Source organism: Protopterus annectens, chromosome 16.part0, assembly GCF_019279795.1.
Source record: "Protopterus annectens isolate FY-2018-M chromosome 16.part0, PAN1.0, whole genome shotgun sequence".
Taxonomy (NCBI): Eukaryota; Metazoa; Chordata; order Ceratodontiformes; family Protopteridae; genus Protopterus; species Protopterus annectens.
In genome coordinates, this window is record NC_056750.1 from 29,108,224 (window position 1) to 29,127,582 (window position 19,359).

At 41.3% G+C, this 19,359-nt stretch overlaps 1 protein-coding gene across 6 annotated transcripts in view; it reads right to left on the reverse strand.

The window, feature by feature from the left end:
- Positions 1 to 19,359, reverse strand: part of SETX (senataxin) — a 2,451,437-nt gene that overhangs the window by 1,897,483 nt on the left and 534,595 nt on the right. For all 6 annotated transcript variants that reach the window (XM_044058409.1, XM_044058411.1, XM_044058407.1 and 3 more), the window contains one exon: positions 1,962 to 2,071. In XM_044058409.1, the coding sequence (XP_043914344.1) occupies positions 1,962 to 2,071 (110 nt within the window). The remainder of the gene's footprint in view (positions 1 to 1,961; positions 2,072 to 19,359) is intronic.

Below are 19,359 nucleotides of genomic sequence, written 5' to 3' on the forward strand. Positions count from 1 at the left end.
ATACACAGCCTTGATGAGATCTGCTGCAACTCTTGGAAGTCATAAAACAATTTCAAACCTCCACCCTTCCAGAATAGCAATTAGTTCACCCCAAAAACAATGCAGAAAGCTTCCTAGTGCAGATGTTTTGTCTCTGGCTGCATTGAGAACTGTAAGATAACATCTTTATGGCCTAGACCTAGTAATTTAATTTCAAAACATTTTTCAAAGTTAGCTGCAGCTGGACTGTGATTAATCTCTTCTCTTCCTTCCAGTATCCCTTCTTACAATATATACATTTCAACAGTTACAATTATACATACTATTTCTTTTTCTCTCCAGCAGGGCACACTGTTGGTACATTTTTAAAACAAATAGCTTTACAAGTATATGTTTCAATAAAAGCATTTGCACAAATCAGTTTGATATACAAATGACATTAATTCTTTACAAAATTCCAGCTAGCTGTGCTGGTATAGGTTACACATCCACTGCCCTACTTCTCCTGGCACAGCTGGCAATACTTTACAACATCACACCTCCCATCTGCCATAAAACAGTTATATGCATCCCAACACTGGCCACTGTTAGGCTAATCACAGAGTATAATGTCCCCTTTGGCACATATCTGTCTAGATGCATGCAACAACTGGAATGCCTACAAACATACCTTACTAAAAGTATAAAAGGCATAAACAGCATGTCCTACATGGACCAACTCAAAGCCGTGTCACTATACTCTGTATCGTACAGACTTGTCTGTTATACAAGGTATCCTCTTGACCCATTACTGATGGATTTACTGTACATCAGCAAGTGAAATGGCTTCAAACATTCTTGGTCTACATATTTAAACAACTTCTGCAACATCAACAGAATGGCTTGGAGGGACAGGTATATCTTGCAGAGGATACAGCTGTTCTGAAACAGACTCATCTTTCACATAAAATAAAGTTCATCCCTATCCATATTCTAGCACAACTTGGCTCTATAGATGAGAAACAGAAAATTTACTCCAGATTTCCCTTTGCATTACTAATGGACAGAGGCAGCTCCTAAATGCTTTACCTCATGCATGGGTCCCCTCAAATTATTAATGGTATGATCCCAGTTATTCTCATTAGGAGTAATATATAATCAGCTATGGGATGGGCAATACCAGTCACTAACCACATGGGATAGGTTAATTTGAGCACAAAAAAAGGGAAACCTGCTAGGCTTAAAATGCCCAACAAGAGTAGCTAGCCTAGTACTTACCAATAAACTTATGAACAGTGCTTCTCAGCCTAATTTCTCCTCCTCTGCAGCATCGATCAGTACACACAATACTCCAGATGCAGCAGTAACAGTGCTGTGTTCCATCAGCTAAGGGTGCACATACTGCAATGTGAAACCACATAACCTAATATGGAAAAATGTACGACTCTCTTTTACAGCTAATATGTTGTATATTTCAGATTTTCCCGGTTAGGGGTCGCCACAGCAGAACTCCGGTCCGCTAATGATTGGCAGCAGATTTTTACGTACCGAGTTGCCAGCCCTGACGTACAACCTTCAATGAAGGTATGCCCATTCATGTATGCCTCCACACAGAAGACGCTTTAGCTGAGAATCGAACGGGACAATGTCTTGCTGTGAGGCGACAACCCTACCGCAGCACCACCACCGCAGTATCTTTTACAGCTAATATAATAAAAGAAAATGGAAGTTTCATCACAATGAAAAGAAAGAAGAAAAAAAAAACAAAATGTATACCTCAGATTAATCAAGAAATACCAAAACCAACAATGAGTTTGGTGAAAATTTACATTCTACAGAAGAAAATACGGGGTGGGACTTAGACAATCCCTGAATGGGAGTATTCAACAATTCTACATTTCTTTCTTTCAAGTGGCATCAGTTTATCTCTTTTTTTTTTTTTTTTTTTTAAACAAAAAAGACAAGTTAATGTATAAACAAAAATGAAAGAAAGAAATTCTCACCATTTCATTGGGATGAACTAAAAATAGATAGATTCCAGGATGCTTGTCAAAGACCTGAAAGGAGTAGTTCCCTTGCTCCATCTTGCACAAAGACTCAACGCATAGCTCTCCTTTAAAAAGAAAAAAAATACATCTGATTTTTCTTTCTCAACAGTCCTAATATTAAAGTGGCAAAAAAACAGAAATAAACAGTGCATGGCATTCTCTTTACTCAGCTACAAACTGAATGCATCAATACAGAAGCAATAAAATGCATCTAGCTAAACAGCACACAGGCAGCAGAGTGCTGCATCAGTTGGCACTGACATCACACTGCTTGGTTCTCTAGTTCAGTTACTGGCATGAAAGCCTTCCATGTACAGTCTGCACATCCTTTCTGTATTCAGTGGGTTTTCAAAGGTTGCCCCTGACGTTTACCCACGGATCCCCTTTGAAATCTCAAAATACTGAAAGATCGACTCAGTATCTCGAGAAGAAAATAACTAAAGTGCAGTTACTTGAAACTACACTTTAACAAATGTTAGTTTACTGAATCTGTGGTTGTTATGGTGTGGTATGCTTTGTCTTTAAGGTGCAGTGTGGTCTGGGAATTAGACATGGTGGACGATGTGTGGTTGTGTACGGAGATTCAGGTAGGTTTTAACTGTTTAAGGGTTTTGGGTTTTGGGTAAGTTGTTTGAGAAGTTTTGGGAGTAGGCTGGGGTAGATGGTCGAGTGTGTGTGTGTTAGTGCTGAAGGTGGTGAGTTTTGTAAATGTGTAGCATGTGTGTTTTTCAAGTATATGTTTGATAGTGTGAAAAGTGTAGGGCACGTAACGGTATTTTTTTTATGTTTACATGGTAGTGCAACCTCGGAGTCGGTATATATAAGTAGCGGGGGTGTGGGGGATGCAGGGGGGCATGCCCCACTGCTTATACATAGGTTATGTGGGTTTTGTTGGTGTGTGTGTTTTGTTGCAGTGTAGGGAGGGAGGTGGTGTTTGTGATTTTCTGGTGTAGGATATATTAAAAAAACTGAATGTCGCTTGCTGAAAATTCGGCATTATGAACTTTCAGTACAGTGACATTTGTTTTTTTAATTTTTTTCGTTGTAGTGCGTGTTCAGTATTTCCGTCTCGAGATACTGAAAGTCGATCTTTCAGTACTTGGAGATTTGAAAGTAGACAGCTACATGCATGTCAAAGACACAGACAACCCTCTCCTCCTACCACCCAACACTACAACCTGTGAGAGGTGCACTTATCTAGCCAAATTGGAGACAAAGCTCTCTCCAACCAAGACTGAACTTGACAGTAAAGAGGAGAAGGTAAACACTTGCACCACACCACACTCATCACATAGTCTCACTAAATCTACACCACCAAAATCCACACACAGAAACACAAAAACATTCGTGAAGGCTCTCAATAATAATCTGCTCAAACAACAGAGACCTCCAAAGCAGAAATGCAAGCAACCTCCAACCCCCAACACAACCAAAATGACACAGCCCACAGACTCAGTGTGCCACTCAACCACAGCCAATAAGGCAAAACAACGTACCCAACAAACTAATTATAGGTTACTCTATAGTCAGGCACACTGATGTCCCACTCACCAGGCTAAACAAGGAGAAGGTTACTGTCAGCTTCCTGTCAGGTGCCAGGATCTGCCACTTAACCCACGCACTCAGGTCACTCCACAACAAGTACATATATGACTCTGTCATTGTCCATGTTGGTGTGAATGACCTGAGACGTACCTCCCTGAGCTACATGAAAAGAGACATGGAAGAGCTCTCCAATCTTGTAGCCCAGGCAGGTATGACCCTAGCCCTGAGTAGCATTCTGCCATCACCCAGAATGATACTGCAGTACATGGACAAAATGATTGACTTCAACAATTGGCTAAGCTTCTGGTGTCATTCTAAAGGGATCCAGTATCTCTCTGCCTGGGATGACATGGTCGACAGACCACGATGCTTTGCCAGAGATGGCCTGCACCTGTCACCCCTGGGATTCAGATACTGGCTAAGGTTCTTACTGCCCCATATAGTGCCTTTTTTAGGCAAGGTTCCAATGACAAATTAACCACCGTAACAGGAACAGGCAAGCAAAAACTGAGGGTGATGCTACTCAGTGCTAGAAGTCTAAATCTCAAAATACACTCACTCGGGGCACTCCTTAAAATGGAGAACATTGATATCTGTGCAGTGACTGAGACCTGGTTCAAGGCTCCAGAGAGCACCCCTGCACTACCAGGCTATAACTCATACCACATTTTTCGGCCATGTAATCTGGACCGGAGCACCAAAGGCAGACGTGTGTCCAAATTCATTAAGGATATCCACACCTCCAGGCTAGTTGCTCAGCATAATGCAGCCAAGGTTATCCAAGTGCAACTAATTCTGGGCAAAACTGCAATCCAAATTGTAGCTTGCTACAGATCCCCCACCATGCCCCAGGATTCCCACTCTTCTTTTCTTGATGTACTGGAAAATATTAGGGTTCAACCAAACACCCTAATAATGGGCAATTTCAAGTACCCCACCACTAACTGGGAAAACTACTCATGTACCAACTCCTTCACTCAACGCTTTCTGGAATTCATAAACTCCAATGCCCTGGATTAACTTATCCACACCTCCACCAGGGGCAACAATATCCTAGATCTAGTCATTACCAACATGAATGATCGGTGTTCCACACTTGAAGTCAACGCCTCATTGGTCCAATCCGACCATAAGCTAACTACCCTTAGATATCCACATTCTGCCCCCACCCCCCATTAAGGAAACCACGGTAAAAAATTTCTCCAAAGCCAACTTCATGCTTCTTAAGACAAAAGTGGTAAACTTCAAGACACCCATGTAGATGGACAATACAGGTACGACTACTGAATCCTGCACAATTGCACTTTATAAGCACTTACACGAGTGCATAGATCGTGCTATCCCAAACAGAACCAAAACACTATCCTCCAAAAAAAGGAAGCCAATCTGGTGGTGGTTCCCTGCCATAAACAAACTGTACAACAGAAGGAAGAAACTTTTGCAAAAAAAAGAGTAAAATCCCATGAGTGGAGGAGCTTCCTGGTCAGCTTTAGTAAGAAGCTGCGATCCCTGATAAAATCCTCCAAAGCTAGTTACGAAAACAAAATCGACACTCATTCTAAAGGCAACCACAAAGCATTCTACAGCTATGTCAAGAATCTCAATGGCAACACTAAGATCTGCTCTGAGTTACAGCACAATGGCACTAAATATACAGACCCAACTGATACTGCCAACATCCTGGCAGATAGGTTCAGTGCTAAGTTTACCCCCCTCTCACCCCCTAAAGAGCCCATCTCTATACCGGAAGAATGCAAAATTCCTGTAATCACAGCTGCACAGGTAAAAAACACAATCTCTAAAGCCAAGAACACAGCATCCATGGGACCAGACAACATCCCAGGCTGCGTTCTACACGAACTACAAAATGAACTGGCACCCCACTAATTACCATGTTCAATTATAGCCTCACCTCAGGCTTTGTGCCCATTGAATGGCACACAGTGATGGTTATCCCACTCCACAAGGGGGGAGCCACCACGGACTCTGGGAACTACAGCCCCATTAGCCTGACGAGCCTGGTTGGCAAGGCCATGGAACGTATCATCATGGAACTTATAAACAAAGACATTGGTAATCTCCAAACTCTGGACCCCACCCAGTTCGGGTTTGTAAAAGGCAGATCATGTCTCCTAAACCTGATAGACTTCTTTGAAGCAGTCACCAAAGCCGTAGACGAGGGTAAGGTGGTTCACACAGCCTATCTAGATCTTGCCAAGGCTTTCGACACCACCCCCCACTCTGGAATTATAGATAAGCTCACTAGACTGGGTATAAATCCCTATGTCACAAGATGGATTGCCAACTGGCTCACTGACAGAACCCACACTGTGAAAGCAGCAGACTCCAAATCCGACTTCAGACCATTGACAAGTGGAGTACCACAGGGTTCAGTCCTGGGTCCTCTCCTGTTTGGTATCTACTTCTCTGAAGTACAGGCTAACACAGAAGGTCTTTGGCTAACGAAGTTCGCAGATGACTGCAAACTAGGAGCCATAATTGAAACTCCTAACAATGTGAACATCCTACAAAAGGGCCTCACTGAGACAGATGCCTGGTATCAAAGCCATGGCCTCAAGCTCAATGGCAAAAAGTGCACAGTCATACCCTTTGGTAAAAACTCTGTACCCATGAACTAAAACATAGGCGGTAGTATACTTAACACCAAAAGTGTGATAAGAGACCTTGGGACACAGGTGGACAGTAGTCTCTCCTTTGATAATCACATCATCACAGTAGTCAGGAAATCCTTCTACATGGCACACCTCATCACAAAAGGTTTCTCATCCAGAAAAAAAGAGGTCATTGCTCCCCTCGACTCATCACTCATTAGACCCATTATAGAGTACAACGTCCCTTTTGGTATGTACCTCACAAGACATCTACAACAACCGGAAAGGCCGCAGAAATACTTCACAAAAGAGGATTACTGGCCTCAAACAGATGCCCTACGCAGACCGCCTCAAAAAACTCCAGCTTTACTCCGTCGCATATCGCCTACTCAGAGGTGATCTCTGCCTAACATACAAATCTATGTCAAACCCACAGCTGTACAGACATACTCCACTTAAAGAAGTCCCAATCCCTCTGAGAACACGCTCTAGGGACCTAAACCTTGCCACCACAATAAACAGAACATGCCGGAGGGATAGATTCCTGTCCCAGAGACTTCCCATACTCTGGAATAAACTACCTATCTATATCAAACAAAGCTCCTCATTAGTACTCTTCAAGAAAAATCCTGATGATTGAATGGGAAATATGAAATTCACCCCGGGGATCACTTCTGTGGCTCTGCTCGACAGTGGCACAGGAAAATAATTTTTTTGGGGTGGCAAGAGCCAGGGTACCTTTTTGGCTAGGCTTGTATAGGCCCTAGGGTCGGATCGCCTAGTACCTACCTATGAACACAGCACAACTGAAATGGTGTTTGAACAAACTGCCCCAAGGTGTGTGGACATCCTGTGAAAGCCTCACACCTCCTTCAGTACTACTTCTCTACCTCATGTCTAGCATGTGATAGGATATGATCTAGCTCCCATGACCCTAAAGTGGCCGAAGTGGGTAAATGAATTAAGAAAGAACGAAAGAACGAAAAAGAAAGAAAAAGAAATTTGTATGCTTTCTGGAAATTAATCCATGAAGCACTCCTTTGCCCTTGTGGGTTTTCACTGGGTGCTTTAGTTTCCTCCCACATTTCAAAGACAACCTGTAGGTGAAATGGCTGATCTCTAACGTGCCTGCAGATGTACAAGTATGACTCCTGAGCTGAACCTGCGTCATTGTCAAGGGTCACTGCTCTACCTTACACCTGCAAACTTCTATGACAGGCTCTAGCTCTTCCACAAACTTAACAGAAAGGAATAAAATATAGGAAGTTAAAACAATAACACTGCAAACATTCTGGGAGTAAAGAGAAATGTAAACTGCAGTTAATGGGGGCGGGGGGTTTGAAGAACAAGGTTACACTTGACTTCCAAGATGGCTGCACATTGAGTAACAGCTTAATTCCAGCTTTCCCACTGTGAAAACAAACTCAGCAGAGAAGGCCACTGTACTTTTGTGTTTCTGGATAAATTTCAGTAACTGGCTACTAATTGCACTGCCTGGATGCCAGGAAACAAGAAAAACAGAGGACCTGAAGGAAAATCAGCTACAAAAGGTGAGGAAAAAACACTGATTGGTAACAGTACCGCAGCTGTTCAGCAAAAAGTAGTGCAAGCTCCAGACATGACTTCCAGTAACTTAGAGGAAAGTATAGATCAACTGCACACAGACCTGGTTAAAATAAATAAAACACTGATGGAGTATATCAACTCAAACAACAAAAGGCTGGAAAAAAATGAAAGAAGCTTTGAATAGATATTTAGATGAGGTAACAAAACTGCAAAAATCAAAGGTCGAAATAAAGAAAAGACTGGCTGCATATGAGAATGCTCAAGAAGAGATGTTTCGAAAAATAACAGAATTAGAGGACAGAGTGAAAACCTGAAATTTTCTGCTGTACCAGAGAAACTGGAAGGAACAGACTATATTAATTTTATGAAAGCACAAATAAGCAACTGGACTGGTATTCCACAGCAGGAGCTGTTAACTGAAAGGGCACACTGTGCGTACGTATGCTTCAAACCTGGCTATGAGAAAGCAACCTAGACCTTTAATAATACAGATGCAATCCTACTAGCAGAAGGAGTTGATTCTGACAAAACTGTGGCAGAAGGACATAGCACTAAAAGTGGGAGGACAGCAGACTGCTTGTGGAAATGATTACTCAAAACACCAGGCAGAAGAGGAATATGTTTATTCCACTATTCAGGAAATGTCGAGACGAATGCATGAGATTCAAATTGCTGTACCCAGCTATCTTCAAAATATTCTTCTGTGGAAGGGCAAAATCATTTTTGATGAAGTACATGCTAAGTAGGATATGCAAAAGTATGTCCAAAAAGTGAGCTGTGAAACAGGAGATTCTGCTTCTTATTCTTCTGGTAACAAAGACCACAGAGAGACTGTGCCAGTGAAACTTTTCCCAATGTTTTAATGGAAAATACTGGAGAGAAGGAAAGGAGCATGAGCGTTGACTAGAACAATCTAGAGTATGCTTGTAAATGAAGCAGAGACAGAATATGGGAGACGGAGATGAACAGGAATAAAACCAGTGACCTGGAAATTGATAAATCTGGAATTACAAAGCAATAATTACAGGGTCTATATTAAATCAGCGAATGCTGATTTATCGACCCCATGTAAGTGAAAGCTTACAATCCCAAACACTTGGAACAGCGATTTGTCTACAAAATAAATAAATAAAAATAAAAACTTCAAAACATTACATAAAGTGGGGGGCTGTGCCCCCCACACCCCGCCCAACTTAAATATACCAACTAAGAGATCACACTACAGTGACAAAAACGGCAAATTAACAGAGGAGGCCAAGCGATTTCTTTCCCTGGGAAAGAAATCACTTATATGCTATTTCATTATTTTGCTGTTTCGTGCTTTCAAGTTTGATCAAGACTCATTTGAAGGATTGTGACATCAATTATATAATAGGAACCCTAATTATATTTGTGAAATATGGCAGAACAAGAAAATCTGGAAATATTGGACTTTTTTTTTTTTTTACTTTCTTGGGGTTTTGGCAGACTCAAGCATATGCCCTATTTCATGTCATTAATGTTCAAAAAATACTCAGCATAGGGGAAGAGGAGGGATAAAGATAACTGTTAAGTAAAACAAAATGTTTTCTTGACAGCACTCTTTTTACAGTGTATGATTTTCTTTGCATGCTACAAAGTAAAACTTTCTCAGTTACTTTTAAGTGCAATGGGGATACTATTATAAAAAGGTGCTCCTGGGTTTTTTCTTTTCTTTTTTTACTTCTCCTTTCTTCTCTTTCTCCTTGTTCAGTTTTAAGAAACATAAGGCACTGCAATGAACCAGAAACAAGGAACATGTGTCAGTGTACCCAAGCAGAAAAAACAGGCATCAAACAGTAAAAGAGGCTCATGTAGTGTCTGACCCTCCAGGACTATGCCCGATGAAGCAGTCCACTCCACATAAATAAAACACGCAAAAATCTTTAATAAAATGTTAAGTGATTTCATCCCATCTAATCTGGTCAGACTTCATAATCTTACATGGGCACAGTCCTGGAGGGTTGTGCACTACATGAGCCTTTTACTGTTTGAAAAGGAAAGAAAAGACTGGTTAAAAGAGCCTGACAAAAAGAAAAATTAATGTGCTTTTTCTCATTTTTGCAAGGGGGAGTGACTGAAGGCCTTCAGCTTAATCTAGTAACAAGTTTTAAGAGAAAGCAAGTAAACAAAAAAGAATACTGAATATTATAAGGCTTTTTTTCTAGCAAATAAATGTATGCTTAGTAGCAATTAAGTATCTGCACCTCATGTCTCCTGGAGACAATCTGATAAAGACAAACTGGCTAAGAAAAAAAACAGAGACAGAAAGATGTTGGCTACAAGATAATATTCTCTGACAATATCCAGGTGCTTTCCCAGCTGGGAGAGAGATAAATATGAGACAAAACCAGACAGCACTTAGTAAAAGCACAGGCAGCACCATGTGTCTTTGCATAGATGATACTTCTTTTAGGTTAACTCAAGTCTGTGAGTGCGGCTGTCAGTTTGGGACATTTGTACCTATTAAGAGGGTAAAACTTCAATATTTGAAGATGTGCACACTTTTGCGAGTTAGTATTAAGCGGACAAATTTTAGGGATGTATGGGGGGTGTTTTGTTTTTTTGCTTGTTTATTTGAAGGCTTTCAATAAAACAAAAAGTTGTGTAAGACATGACATAGGCTCAAATGTATAAAAGTTCAACCTTCCAAACAGTGTATGCGAACACAAAAGCTTTAACTAGACATTTAACAAAAACATTTTATGCATAAAAGGTGGGAACAAGAACTTTTTAATACAATGATGCTTTCTGCAATGTATTTAAATGTCAATGGTCTCACAGATAAAAAAAAAAAAAAAAAAGAGTAGTGAACTATATTAAAATGTAGAGTGTAAATACCTATGCTACAGGAGATATACTTGGAAAGAAATGAACATGTGAATTCCACAAATAAAGGTTTTCAGGATGGTTATTCAGCGGAATACCTGGGACAAAAGAAAAGATGAGTACTTATATTACTCGCAAGGGGAGCTCAAACAATGATAGAAGAGGATAAAAAAGCTGTTAGATTTGTAGTACTAAGGGGCTACTGCCAAGGGAGGAGGATTATAATGGCATGTATTTATATTCCACCTAAAACTGCTATAATGGAGCTTAAGAATATTCTAGGAGAAATAATCAGCTTTCCAGCAAGGAATACTACTTACAGGTGGGGACTGGAATTTGATTTGCAGCAGGGAAGATGTGTCTGAGGAGCCCAGAAGGGAAAGTATAACAAAGGAAGGTAGACCTTTGAAGAAATGTATGAAAACGTTTGGCATGGAAGATTCACCAATAATAACTAAATTAAAAACACGGTAATAAAATAACATAAAAATGAGATAGTGGCGCTTTCCCACCTATCTGTTGAAAAGAGAGGAATTTAGGAATGGGTAGCGGAAATTATTCAGGAGCTATTAGAGAAAATAGAAATTTCTTCTGAAAATACAGCTACGGAGTGGGATAAAATTAAAGTGGAGTTTAAAAATAGGGTGGAAATAAAAGAGAGAGAGATATGGTTAAGAAGTAACAAGGATTAGAGGGACTGACAACTGTTAAAGCATTGCAGAATGAGGGAATCTCACAGAACAAGGAGGAAAGCAATTGCAGAATGCTAAACAGAAAACAAGGGATAACCTCGATAATATGCACAAGTTTAGAAAAGTTGCTGTGAAATGACTGTTTTCTGATAACTCTAGAGCACAAAATCTTTTAGCACGATGACTCAGGCAACTGAAATTAGAAAGGGCTGTTGCCAAGCTTAGGGAGCCTACAACAAGAAAGATAACAAGATCCTGTAGAGGTATTAGAATATTTCAAAAATTCTATGAAAGTCTGTATAAAGCAGAGAAATATGGAAACCAGACTGTTTATGGAAGAATTAAATATGCCAAGCTTAGAGGCAAATGAGGCTCAATTACTGGCAGGACAGGAAGAGATGAGATAAAAATGGTGATGTATAACCAATCTACAGGAAAGCCTCCAATAATAGAAGGTATTCCTGTGGCAGCTTAAACGCTAGGAAGAAAAAAAAATGATAAAGATCTGGAAGGTTTTGTTTAACAACATTTTAAAAGGAAGAGAAGTACCACCTGTGACACCTGTGCACTGGTCCAGCAATCAGGGAGCCTCAATCCTCACCACTAACACCAGTGAGGGGCATCCACATTGGAAAGGATAACAAATATACACACAGTAAAGTACAATTTCCCTTAAGAGCACACAGAGGTCACAGTCAGTCTGGGTCTACACACACACACACACACACACACACACACACACACACACACACACACACACACACACAAAGATATGATTTATATACAACCACACAGACACTCCTGGGGAAGGCTGGCACAGGTTCACTAGCTGTGCCCCTTCTGTCCAGGCTATAACGTAGTAGTCATTGCCACCAGGACCCTCACTTATCAGCTACTAAAAAGGTCCTTACTAAAGGGTGTCCAATTATTACTGTGCAATATTATTATCCAAATGGTAAGTGTAATTGGACAACAAAGCTTATTGGAGTGTCTTAGTACAGTATCACTATATACATGCAATGTACTCTAGAACTTAAATTATCTCCACACAAAACAGCCACAGTTAAAAGGTTTAAAAATATTTAATAATAAATAATAAAAACACAAGACAATACTTCTTACTACACAGTGCTAGTCAAGAGTTCAAAGATCACAGATAAATATTTAACATAATACATAGAAAAGTTCTGACATCAATAAAGAAAATGATTAGTCTAATCTTTCTATTTCCTAGCTACAGCTAAGAGCAAACACCGTTCTAAAATAAACTTTCATATAGAGCACGACAGTGCTGGTGATGTTGGCTGTTCTAAGACAAAAGCAAAATGCTCTGAGTCTCTCTCTCTCTCTCTGTCTCTCTCTCTCTCTCTCTCTCTCTCTCTCTCTCTCTCTCTCTCTCTCTCTCTCTCTCTGTCCTTAAATTGATAACACAGTACTACTGACTCATTTCAGATTACATCATTTTTCTCTAGTTCCCAGGCTAACAGAAACTCAGTGTTTAGCAGCCCTTTTGATCTTGCACCTGGTCAGGAAGCTACAGTAATAAAAGACATTATACATGTAAATTATAGCAATTAACTCTGGTCTCAAAACAACAGCAAGAATGCCTTCATCCAGACATGTCGGCTCCGGGTTAAACAATTATACAATGCTTGACTTATCAGCTTTCTTCCAGCAGAGTGCAATGTGGTTACATTTCTGAAGTTCAACATTTAACAAAGAGAACAAGCATGTGGCTCACATTAATATTTACAAATGGCAGAATTATCTACAAATTTCTATCTAGCTAGGCTGGCAGCCTTCACATATCTTCACACCAACATCCTGGAAGAAAGCGGCAGTAGCTGTAATACCTAAAAAGGGTAAAGAACCATCACAGCAAACTTCATACAGGCCCATTTCAATACTAAGCCATGATTACAAAGTGTGTGTTTATAATGGTTAAAAGAATGGCAAAAGTGATGCCGAAATTGATGGATATGGACCACTGTGGTTTTGTGGAGAGAAGGCAAACATCTGACAACATTAACAGAACACTGATGATCCAAAGGGGAAGCAGAATGTAAGAAAATACCATTGTTGTTGGTGGATCTTAACACAGAGAAAGCATTTGACAGAGTAAGCTGGGACTTTATGAGCAGGGCAATGGCAGTACTTGATTTCCCTGATAAAATTATAAGGTTAATTAGGAGGATATATGAGGGATCAGAGGTGAAAATTAAAGTGGATTGGTTCCTCTCTGACAATTTCTACTTGAGCAAAGGAACCAGGCATGGAGTGTCCTCTTTCCCCTTTGTTACTTGCTTTACATTTATAACCACCGGCAAAGAATATACAGAACACAGAAATTCAAAGATATAATTGGTACAGTAGTGAAAAAAAGCTGCCTCTATTTACGATGATATTTTATACCTGGCAAAACAAGAAAAGGATATTACAGTGTTGTGGAACATTTTGAGACAGTTTCATATTTTTCAGGATAAAAAATCAATGAAGCTAAAACAAAGACAAAAGCAGTAAATTATGTACCTACATACAAATTGATTCAGCAATATCCATATTTATGGGGACATGATAAAATGAATTATTTAATAATATGGATTAAAAATGATTTTGGTGTGGCAGCTAGGGAAATGTGGGAAAAGTCTAATCAAAAGATAATACAAAAACTGACAAGATGGGAAAAGAAATTATGTAGTCACCATAAGGTTCCATCTGCATTGTCAATCTTCGTTCATTCTTAGACAGTTGGATTCAGTTCGGATCCTCGGAACTGACTTGGCCATTATACAGCTCACGCCAGTCAACAACTCTCGAGCTAAGTCTCTACCCACAACGCCCCTAAGTATGTTACCTCAGATCGAGTTTGCAAATTACAGCAACATGAAATAGATATAATATTGGAGAGGAAGCCATGTCCAAGGTAAATACCCTAATGTCAGCCCAGGACAAGGGTATAAACCTCCAGGAAATCTCGAAAGAGGGTGGGATGTCAAGAATGAACAAAGATCGACAGCAGAGATGGAACGTTACTGTGAGTACATAAATTCTTTATCTGATGTTGTCAATCTTCATTTATTCTCGACAGTGGGGACAGAGTCCCCAGCTACTTACCTTGGGTGGCCTTATGGAAGGATATTCCTGAGAAATATACAGCCAGAGGATGCTCTTCCCCTGGAGACCATATCTAATTTGTAATGAGTGATAAAGGTATGAGGGGTTGCCCAAGTTGTGGCCGCACATATTTCATCCAGAGAGGCTTAAGAATGAAAAACAGCTGAAGTTGCAATAGATCTGGTTGAGTGAGCCCTTACAGGAACAGGCATTTTATGATTTTGTTCATTAATAAAGGTAACACAATCTCTTATCACCTTAGAAACAGGTTTACCTATCCTTGGTCCTGAAAAGGAGACAGTTGGTCTGAAGTTCTACAATTCTTAATCCTGTCAAGATAAAATCTCAGCTGTCTGTGGACATCTAACAGATGCAGACAGTATTCGCCTTTGTCAGAGAAATTTGGAAAGAGAACTGGTAAATTAATGAACTGGTAGATGCTGGACTCAGAGACCACCTTAGGAAGGAATGAAGAGTTAGTCCTAAAGGAGACACTGTCTTTATGGAAGATTATGTATGGTGGTTTTGCACAAAGTAGCTGTACTTCTGAAACCCTTCTGGCAGAAATAATAGCCATCAGAAAAAGGGTTTTCCAAGAAAGAAACTTGAGATGACAAGTAGCAGCTTGCTCAAAAGGAGGTAACACTAAATATTGCAAAATGAATGTAAGATCCTGTGGAGGTACCCTTGAATGGAGGTTATATACGTGCGATTTCCTTAAGAAGCACTTTGCATAAGTGATGGGAAATTAAGGATCGATCATTACAGCCATTGTGAAAATTAGAGATGGCTGCTAAGGTAACTCTAATGGTTGAAGCAGCCGCTCCTTGGTTGAAGAGGTTCACTAGAAAATCTAAAATTTTTTCAACCAGGGCTTAAAAAGGATCCAAATTATTTTTAGAAGCCCAAAGAGAAAATCTTTTCCATTTACTGGAATACAGTTTCCTTGTAGATGGTCTACGAGAAGCCAGAAGATTTTTTCAGACAGGGGAAGTAATATTAGACTGCCTGGCGACTAATGGAATTGGAAGAACCAAACCATGAGCCTGAGGGAAGATCCAGAACTTAGTCCAGAATCCAAGATTGATGAACCAAATGAGGCCATAGGAAGGGAAACCACACTTGCCTGGCCCAAAACAGCCGAGGATTACTCTGGATCGCAACCTCTGGGCTTTCTTCAGAAAAAGGGGAATGGGGGGAAATGCATAAAGCGGACCTGGGGGTCAATCTGGGAGGACAGCATCTCTCAGTGATGCTCCCTGTGAAGAGAGTAGGGCAAAGTATGGGCTGCACGTGTTGTTTACTGGGAAGGCAAATAGGTCAGAGCAAGGCTCGCCCCATCGGTGAAATATTTGTTTTGCCACTTTGAGATTTAGAGACCACTCGTGTGGCAGCAGGATGTGTCTGCTCAACTTGTCCGCTATCACATTGGAACTCCCCAGGATGAGTACTGCCACAAAAAAGCAATTGGAAGATATCGCCCATTGCCAAACTCTGAGAGCTTCCAGCAGAGGTGGTAAGGGCTTGCTTCCCCCTTGTTTTGTTGATTGCAATGCTAGCAGCACTGCTCTCAACTCCAGGACACTGAAGTGCAAGTTGGCATCTTGAGGAGACCTAGTGCCTTGGACTGTCTTTCCCAGATAATGCCCCCCCATCCCATCTGGCAGACACCCATGGTCACTATGCCCTTGGGCTGAGGGGGAACAAAAGGTCATCCCATATGGATCTCTTTTGATGCCATCCACCAGGACAGATCTTTCTTGCAAGTTTCCGTTATTAAGATCCAAGTTCAAGTACCTAAGTGCAAAGGTCAATGAAGCGTTCACCCGCTTTCCCAACCTGTACACCATCCTAGACTCCCTATTTGGAGGATGAACAGAAGGAGTCTCATCAGCTAGTTCCTTTTTGGTGGCAGCTGTCACCAAAATGGCATCTACTGGCAAACCTTTCACCCAATATTGGTTGTCTTCTGGTGGTGATAATATTTTGTCAGGTCTCCAGGGAATGGGCTTGATGGCATCAGGAGTCTTCCAAGCCTGCTGCGTGACTAGCTTGATGAGGTCGTCAGTGGGTGGGGACACCCAGAAGGTAGATGGTCGGGCACCAAAGGCTTGCAAGTACATGGTTTCTTCAGAGGATCTGTCTTTGGACTTCGTTACCCCCGTTTCAAAATTTCTACGATGTCTCCAGAGGAGACACTCTCTCAGGGGGGTGACCATGGGGAAGCCTCCCCTTCATCGAAATCCATGTCCTCCATGATGGATTCTTTAGGGGAATCCAGATGCTTCCTCTTGAATGTCCTCTTTCAGGGTGGCTCCTCAATGGGAATCTCTGGGGTGGTCTCCAAAGAGGAAGGGCCTTGTATCTGAGCAACATGAAGCTTCGGTACTCACTGTCCTGTCGTAGAGATTGGTGTCAACTCTGGACTAGAGGATATGGAAATATAGCACTCTGATGCAGGTGGGTCCAGCTGGGAGCCCGTGGAAGCTAAAGCCCTCTCCATAACCTGAAAGGTGGTACCCCCTGAAGAGGAGTGGAACAGAACAGAGAAAGACCACCTCAGAACCAAGGTCACACCCTGCTTCGATGGATCGCCCTTCAAGACTGGAGCTGGGGAAGGACCCGAAACTATCAAAGTTTCTGGAACCGAAATTGGCACCATACCCAAACTAGGTGCCGAGCTGGAAATCACAGAACCAACAGAGAGGTGTGGGACCCAAAACTCAGCCGGCTCCATGGCAAGAACCGACGATGTCAGAGCAACATCCAGTGCTGGGGTGAACACACCTAACAGCACCAAAATAGCCAGCATTGAGGGTATCAAAGTGCTGGGCTCTAAAACTACAGTCGAAGTCAGAAGAGGATAGGTAGGAGTCCTGGGAGATGAGGCACCCCAATCCGGATGGGAGAGGGACCTGAGAAGGGGCAGGAATACCTCTGGCCAGCAACAGTTGAGCCACCAACCTTAAGACATCAAACTCTGAAAGACTCCTGGAGGACCGTACTGAAAAGGTCGAAGGAAACTGTGGTCTTTCAATGAATGGACTAGGTAGTTGGCCCATGAAGGAGTCTATAACTGGGGAATATCTTGTCCTGGGCATTTCCAAAATAGGCTTCAGCGCAGAGAGGGTGGGCTGTGACTGTGCCGATGTAAATATCTGTTGAGCAGCAGGCGAAGTCGGTGCCAAGCCAGAACCTAGAGAGGCTGGCACCGACAAGGGTGTTGACAGCACTGTCGCAGTTGACGGGTGCTGAGGAGGCACTAGACTGAAGTGTTGGAACTTTAGCCATCAGTTACGAAGGGTGCTGAACCAAGGATTTACGTTTAAGAGTCTCTGGAACTGAGGGTGATGTTAGTACCGGAAGGCTTTTCTTTTTCAGTAAATCTTGTTTCATATCGGCCTTGCTAAAGAAGACTTAAGTAGACCTTTAAGCAAGAGCTCATTCCTGTGCTCTGCTAAGGTTCTCTGACTGAACCCTTTACATAAGTCACAATCCAGCACCTAAGCAGTAGACACATGAAAGATGCCTGTTGGAATTGGGCATCTTTCCATTGCAGTCCTGGCAACTTTTAAATCCTGATGTGCCTTTAGATGGTTTATCAGTCACAGCCGGTTTGCCAGACATAGCAATAATAGTAAAGGGCGAAAAAGAAACCCACGCCTGATAAAATGCACTCACACATACACACAAACAAATGATTGAAAGGTAAAAGTAAAGGAGGAGGAAAAGGTCTACCAACAATGGTAGATGAGATAACCCAAGGTAATGGGGCAAGTAACAATGATGTTAGTAAAGTTAAACCCAAAATGTGTCAGAAGATAAAAAAGGGTGCAGGAAAGAAGTATACAACTATATATATGACAGATAGACAGCGAGAGAAACAGCAGAATTAGGGAGAAAAACTTTTAAACTATCTCAAAAAATTTAGAAATTATAAAACCCTTAGCTGGGAGAAAGGTTGACCCATCTTGTTGGCAGAGCAGCAACTGAGATTTGAGGTAACACAGGGGCATTGTGGGTAGAGACTTGGCTCAAGAGTTTCTGGCTGGTGCCTGCTGTATAATGGCTGAGCTAGTTCAGAGGATCAGAACCGAATCCCAACTGTCAAGAACAAATGAAGACTGACAACATCAGATGCTCTGTTATATGGATTGTAGGATACAAGCAGTTAAAATGTTTTTAGTCCCTTTAGTGTTATAAATAGATCAGGCAGATTTTTATCAACCAGAGGAAAAGTTGTGGATAGCAATTAATAAAGAGCTAAAGCATTTTATCTGGGAGGGAAAGGTGGCAAGAGTCAAGAAGGATATGTTGATTCTTCAAATAGAACGAGGCAGTTTGGAATTGATTTGAAGGGGTATTTCAAAGCTACACCGTTACCTATAATTCAAAGTGGAACAGGATGATGATGAAACAGGGGGAAGCTCAAGTAACAAGGACAGACTGGGATTTTGGATACAGACCTTTAAGGGGAATAACAATAATCGTAGAGTATTATATTCATAAAGTAGCAGAAAATATTCTAGAACCAAGCCAACAAAGGAATGGAGAAAGGAGATTCTATCAATAGGGATGAGTGCAATTAGGGATACAGACAATAAGCAAGAGGGGGCTGGAATTTATTGGAGACAACTGGCAAAGGAACAAAGATATTGGGAGCAAATAACTAAGAGGGAAAGGTAACAGAATGGGAAGATGTCAAGAATTTATTTGGACTGCAAGTTAGAAATTGCCTTCCCTAATAAGGATTGATATCAGAGTATAGGCAAAGAGAAAGAAATTGGGAGCCCTAAATGAAAGGTCAGCACTGGTAGAGTTTTTAACAGAACCTAGAATAGAAGCTGCCTTAAAAAAAAAAGGAATAATTAGTACAGCATATAGGAGCAGCCACGGTGGTGCAGCGGTTAGCGTTGTCGCCTCACAGCAAGAGGTTCTCTGGTTTGATCCTCGGCTGGGGTGCCTTCTGTCCAGAGT